Source organism: Apteryx rowi, unplaced genomic scaffold (assembly GCF_003343035.1).
Source record: "Apteryx rowi isolate R43461 unplaced genomic scaffold, aptRow1 scaffold_10, whole genome shotgun sequence".
NCBI classification, from domain to species: Eukaryota; Metazoa; Chordata; class Aves; order Apterygiformes; family Apterygidae; genus Apteryx; species Apteryx rowi.
The window spans coordinates 4,660,142-4,665,788 of NW_020447197.1; the positions used below are offsets into that span (position 1 = coordinate 4,660,142).

Below are 5,647 nucleotides of genomic sequence, written 5' to 3' on the forward strand. Positions count from 1 at the left end.
CCCCGCTCCGCCGCCCGCCCCGGCGGGGCCGGTCCGGTCCGGTCCGGTCCGAGCCCGCGGGAGGCGGCGGCGCCGGACACGCACCTGGGAGGGGAGAGAAGGGGCGCCTTCGCCTCAGGCCGCCATTTTCTGATGACGCCACACGCGCCGCTTCCGGGATGTGACTTCCGGTCCCGGTCGGGCGGCGCGGCCGTGGGGGTGGAGCGGCGGGGATGGAGGCAGCACCGGCAGCAGACGGCGGGGATGGGGACAGGAACGGGAGCGGGAGCCACTGCGCACGCCACGACCCGCCCCGCAGAGCTGGACGGGCAGGCGGGACTGCGAATGGCTCTGCGGGAGGTCGGGGACACGGACTACAGTTCCCGTGGTGCAGCGCGGCGCGGGGGCGGACGGGCGGCGAGGAGCGGTGCATGCCGGGAGCTGTAGTCGCGCCGCAGCGGCCGCTCGGCGCCTGACGCGGCGCTGCGAAGCACAAGTTAAAACGCTTAAAACGACCTTAAAAACACACCTGCAGGGCAAAACAGCGACTCCAGTTCCGGGAGGCTGGTTCGCCCCCAGTAAAAACCTCGTGAAGGGAGCAGTGTCGCACTTCTCTAAAGGCAGGACGTAGGGCCCTTGGCAGTAATAAGGAATTGCCCCTTCAGGTAAATATTAAGTTTACGCTTGTTTTTGGAGGGATCGAGAAGTCAGCATAAGATATAATCAGGTAAACTAATTTATCTGTGACCTTTAAAACTTGGATTTAACAGAATGATCTAAAAGTAATTTATTTGCTATACATCCTAGCCACGCACACTAAATTGTTAGTTGAAACATTTTTAATCTGCTTGTTACTATTAAGGCCATAGTGCTGAGAACTTTTAAATTTCCCATAGCCGTGCTTCTAATTAAAAAGAACTTAAAATTTTTTTTTTTTTTTTTTAAGTTTGAAGTTTAGCCCTCGCCTTCAGGATCCTGCATGGCGGGATAAAATAGCAGTCACAGGCTGGTGTTTCCGCCCGGTTTCGAACCGGGGACCTTTCGCGTGTTAGGCGAACGTGATAACCACTACACTACGGAAACGCTGCTTGTAGTTGTATTCCGCCGCCGTCCTGCTAAGGCGCTGCCAGGGTCGAACTGGGCCCGGCCGTGCAGGTGGCTGCAGTGCCATGTATTTATAGCGCCTTTCATTCTGATACCAGAAAAGGCCCTACGCATTCAAGAAACATGCGCTGACAATATATATGCAGACATAAATATAGGTATGTAATTAAGCTTTATCCACTGAGAAATAATGACTACACCTGGGGTGAGAATACTCCAACAAAACTGCGCATTCTAGATAGAAAGTTAAAAAAGCTGTGTCCATTTAAAATTACATTAGGAACCTAAGCACGCATAGAACAATTGCTTGAACTGATATTTGTCTTGGACATTATGGTTAACTTCTCTATTTTTACCAGAAATGCCTTTAATTTTCTAAGGACTTTCTGCCTCTTTATAACCAAGCAGCTGGGCACTGTTTCAGGCAAAAGCGAGCATCTTCTTGGAGACATGTTTTTAGAGGCACAAGAAGCTGCAGCATCTTTCCACAGCTGCTACAGCAGCTTCCACAGGAAGCCATACACATCTTTCCTATTTTCTCCTACAAAACAAGGAGACAGACCCTATGTACTGCCTTGTGGGGGCTTTCATTTACACATGCAAAAGAGTTGGATCTACTGCCTTTTTTGAACACCATGCTGAAAACTTTCATTCCTGACTATGAGAAAGAGTCCTACCACCAAAAGTAACACCATGGGTACGAAAGAGTAACTTTAAAATCTTGATCTTCCCCAAAACACTAATTACCTTTTCAGCACACCCATAAATAAAAAGCCGTACCCTCAGTGAACATGTCACACTGAGATGGATGTTGTTCCAAACCCCCTGGGCAAGAAGCCCACAGGGTATTTTGGGACTGACTTTGTGGTAGGAACCGTTTGGGGTGTGGCATTTGCTAGTGGTCTGAGCTTGGATTTGGTGACCCTTTGAATTTTGGCTGCCGCTGCTGCTGCAGCCTCGGGGTGCGCATTGCCGCGCAGGCAGGAGCTGAGCAGGAGCGGGTGCTGGTGTCGTAGCGACCGTCCCTGGCCTAGGTGGGCTCTGTCATAATGGGGGGGGGGGGACGTGCACCCACCTGGCTGCCGCCCCATTTCTTCCCGGGCGCCGAGCAGGGAAAGGCAAGTCGAAGCCGCTGCCTGCAATGCCGAATCTGCCTCCTGCTGTTGTCGTAGACAACGGCTCGGGCCTGATCAAGGCTGGCATCGCTGGAGAGAAGACGCTGTGGATCACCTACGCCAATGTGGTTGGCCGGCCCAAGGACAAGTTGGTGGCAGGCCAGAAGGAATGCTACGTTGGGAACGAAGCGCAGGCCAGGAGAGGGATCATTTCCATCAGGTATCAAAAAAGGAGCTGTAAAGCCCAAGGAAACAAGGAGAGCAGAGTAAGACAGGGGAGTTTTCCGGCCGGTGCCAGGGAAGGAGCAAGGCCAGGTAGGACGAGCAGGACAAACCAGGTGGGGCGGCCGCAGGAAGAARCAGAGCACTGCGATTCCTGCACGGAGAGAGGGGCAGTTCCAGCGAGTTGTTAGAAGTCAGAAGATGAGACAGCCACAGCTGAAGAGGAGAAAAGCAGTAGTTTGGCACCACTAGTTGTGGGGCAGGACCGTAATAAAGTGGCAGCAATGGGCTGTGGGCAAGGTGGGAGCTGCACAGAGCACCGCACCTCCATCAGGGTCTCCTGGGTAGGCCATTCGTGGCAGAGAGGGTTCACAACGGGAGGAAGTGACTAACCCTCCTGGATTTTCCTATACACCAGACACCGAGGTGCCTGATCCGGGAAGGAGCTAGAGAAGGAAACTTAACTTTGCCATCCTTTGCAAAGGGAAACATAAGCCAAACCCCAACCAGTGGGAGGAGGAGTGAGGAAAGCCAAGAGAAACAAAATAGAAAAGGGAGAACAGCTCCAGAGGAAGGTAGCGACGGGGAAGGGAAAGGGGAAACACAAAAAGCTGGAGGTGGGCAGCAACAAAGTTGTGCACAGCTTGGCAGCGGCTGCCACAAGTCCTTAACCCTTCTGCTGTCACGCAGATGTTTCTAATAATTACAGGGATGTGTATATAATAAGCGCCGCAAGAGAGCATTTGGGAAAAACAAGCATTCTTACTAACTCTTTTCGTGCTTGTAGCATATCTCAGGTCCACGTGGAAGCCCTTGTGGGAATGCACTTGTGTTCCTGGTGTTACAGCAGCGATAGCTCACCACGATCGYGGGATCTTCTGTGCACAGCTGTAACACCCAGCTCGAAAAGGCTGACGTCGCAGCCACATCTGTCCCCAATCCCACATTGCCCCGGTATTGATAATACCCATTGCATTCCTGCAAGATCTTCAGCAGTCCTTGAGAATTACATTTTAATAATTGTAAATGAACTAATGAATTACAAACTATTCATATCAAACTGTTCAGCCACAGCTTGACAACCACACTCAGAGAGTGAAGGTCCTGATTAGGTAACATGCTACAACCTTCTTTGAAGTCCTGACTGATCTCGGCTGTCGCAGCTGCTGAAGTTGTCTGGCCTTTGAAAGGGCCAAGTCTCTTTCCAGTACTTTCTCAAAGCAACATGCATAGTTTAAAGGTACACAAAGTGCTTACTTTAAGGTGCTTTTTCCTAATGTTCTTCACCTGGAACACCCCCCCAGCAGATGGCCCTGCCCAAGTGTCGCCATGGAGCCTGGGGTAAATACTGCCCTTTTATTTTGTTTGACTTGTGCAGGTACCCAATAGAGCGGGGGATCATCATGTCCGGGGAAGATATGGAGGCCGTGTGGAAGAGCATCTACGACAACGACCTGCAGATGCAAACTAGTGAGCAGCCCGTGATTCTGACCGAGGCTCCGCTCAACCCTCTGGTCAACCGAGAGAAGATGACCGAGCTCTTCTTTGAGCGCTTTGACGTACCAGCTCTCTACGTGTCTATCCAGGCCGTGCTTGCGCTCTACGCTTCAGGGCTCACCACGGGCTGCGTGGTGGACTCCGGTGACGGTGTCACCCACAGCGTGCCAATCTTTGAAGGCTACTGCTTGCCCCATGGCGTCCTCCGGCTTGACCTGGCTGGCCACGATCTTACAGACTACCTAACACAGCTTCTGAGAGACAGCGGCGCTTCACTAGTCACCGTGGCTGAGAAGCAGCTTGTACAAAACATAAAAGAAAAGTTATGTTATGTGTGCCTGAACCTAGAGAAGGAGATGGCTAAGAAACCTAGTGAAGTGGAAAAAACTTACCACCTTCCTGATGGCAATGAAGTTAAGGTTCACGATCAAAGGTTTCGTTGCCCGGAAGCCCTCTTTTATCCTCATAACATTGGCGTAGAGGCTCCAGGGATTGACAAGCTCTGCTTCAGCTCTATCATGAAGTGTGACATTGGCCTGAGGGCTTACTTCTACTCCAATATCATCCTTTCTGGTGGCTCCAGCCTCTTCCCTGGAATTGCTGAACGCTTGAACAAGGAGATAGCTCATATGGTCCCGGGCGACGTTAAGGTGAAAGTCAGTGCTCCTCCTGAGAGGAAGTTTTCTGCTTGGGTAGGAGGCTCCATCCTTGCCTCCCTGAGCGCCTTCCAGCACATGTGGATTACCACGACAGAGTACAGGGAGGCTGGGCCTAACATCGTGCACAGAAAATGTTTCTAAAGTACATGGGATTTTGGATGGATTTTACTTAACATATCGTGGAAGAGAACCTCAGATTGCAGCTACTTGAACATCAGCGCTGAGGAGGCCTGTGCCTGGAGCCCGCCTTTTGAAAGTCCAATAAAAATCATGACTTTCAGCATGGTTACTTCCTTCTTGGTCCAAGAATACACCTTCTTGAACAGATGTAAAACGTAGGTTCTTAATGTGGTTCTTTACCCAGAGCAAGACTGTGCAGTACATAATTAAAGTCAGAGAGACTGAGAACACTACACTATTGCTTCATGTAGCTGTAGTCCGTTTCACCTGCGAAAGAACCGTAGCTTTGCAACTCCTTGCTTTTCCGCGGGGATCTTGGGGTCGAATAGTAAAGACGGGAAAGCCGTTCAGAGGGCGCGGCGGGGGCGAGGGCCGGGAGGGCCGGGCCGGGTGCCTGGTGCCGGCCCCAGGGAGGGTCCCGGCGCTGCGCGCTCCCGCAGCACGTGGTGCCGCCGGGGGGCGAATGCCCGCGCCTTCCAAACTCCCGCCACTCGCCGCCTCCCGCCCCCTCGGCCGCCCGCAGCCAATGGCGGCGGAGGCTGGCGCCCGCCGGCCAATGGGCGCGCGGCGGGCGTGGCCGCCGGGGGTACATAAGGCGCGGCGGGGGCGCGCCACCCCGCGTGGCGGGCGGGGAGGGCTCCGGCGTTTCTAACCCTAAATGGCTCGCGCCGCACTCCCCGCGCTCGTCCGCTGTTTTACTCGCTGACTTTCAGCGGACGAGGGGAGTGGCCCCCCGTGGCGGGGGGGCAGGGAGAGGGGGCGACGGGGGGGGGAGCAGGGCAGGGAGAGGGGGCCGGCAACCAAAAAACGTCAGCGAGGGGTCTCTCCGCCGCCGCGGCCCGCCCTGGGGCCCCGCTCCCGCCGCAGCCGGGGGCCCGCCGGGGAGGCTCC

General features: G+C 53.9%; 2 protein-coding genes and 1 non-coding gene across 11 annotated transcripts in view; 1 reads left to right on the forward strand and 2 right to left on the reverse strand.

Annotated features, from left to right (window-relative positions):
• Nucleotides 1–169, reverse strand: part of MYNN (myoneurin) — a 16,648-nt gene extending 16,479 nt beyond the window's left edge. For 3 of the 4 annotated variants that reach the window (XM_026061621.1, XM_026061613.1, XM_026061605.1), the window contains exon 1: nt 85–168. The gene's annotated coding sequence lies outside the window, so the exon portion shown is untranslated. Of the gene's footprint in view, nt 1–84 lie in introns of all 4 variants that reach the window. The other variant, XM_026061629.1, reaches the window with a different exon arrangement.
• A 248-nt stretch (nt 170–417) lies between these two features.
• Nucleotides 418–4,989, forward strand: ACTRT3 (actin related protein T3). 6 transcript variants are annotated; one of them, XM_026061210.1, is made up of 3 exons: nt 1,249–1,780; nt 2,256–2,418; nt 3,799–4,989. In XM_026061210.1, exons 1-3 carry the CDS (start codon nt 1,744–1,746, stop codon nt 4,715–4,717), a joined length of 1,119 nt encoding a protein of 372 aa, XP_025916995.1. In that variant the 5' UTR covers nt 1,249–1,743; the 3' UTR covers nt 4,718–4,989. The 6 variants fall into 6 exon arrangements, with proteins under 6 accessions (XP_025917033.1, XP_025917005.1, XP_025917016.1 ...); XM_026061239.1 differs by lacking the exon at nt 1,249–1,780 and adding an exon at nt 3,208–3,660 and having other exon boundaries at nt 2,329–2,418; XM_026061248.1 differs by lacking the exons at nt 1,249–1,780; nt 2,256–2,418 and adding an exon at nt 418–706.
• On the reverse strand, nt 990–1,062 carry TRNAV-AAC. The gene has a single exon. It is a non-coding gene; the product is annotated as a tRNA-Val (tRNA).
• Nucleotides 4,990–5,647: the final 658 nt, after the last annotated feature.

Coding starts and splice junctions, on each gene's coding strand:
- ACTRT3 (XM_026061210.1), top strand. CDS start 1,744: ATGAGAAAGAGTCCTACCACCAAAAGTAACACCATGG. Junction 1,781..2,255: donor CACCAAAAGTAACACCATGG/GTACGAAAGAGT, acceptor CTGTTGTCGTAG/ACAACGGCTCGGGCCTGATC. Junction 2,419..3,798: donor AGAGGGATCATTTCCATCAG/GTATCAAAAAAG, acceptor TGACTTGTGCAG/GTACCCAATAGAGCGGGGGA.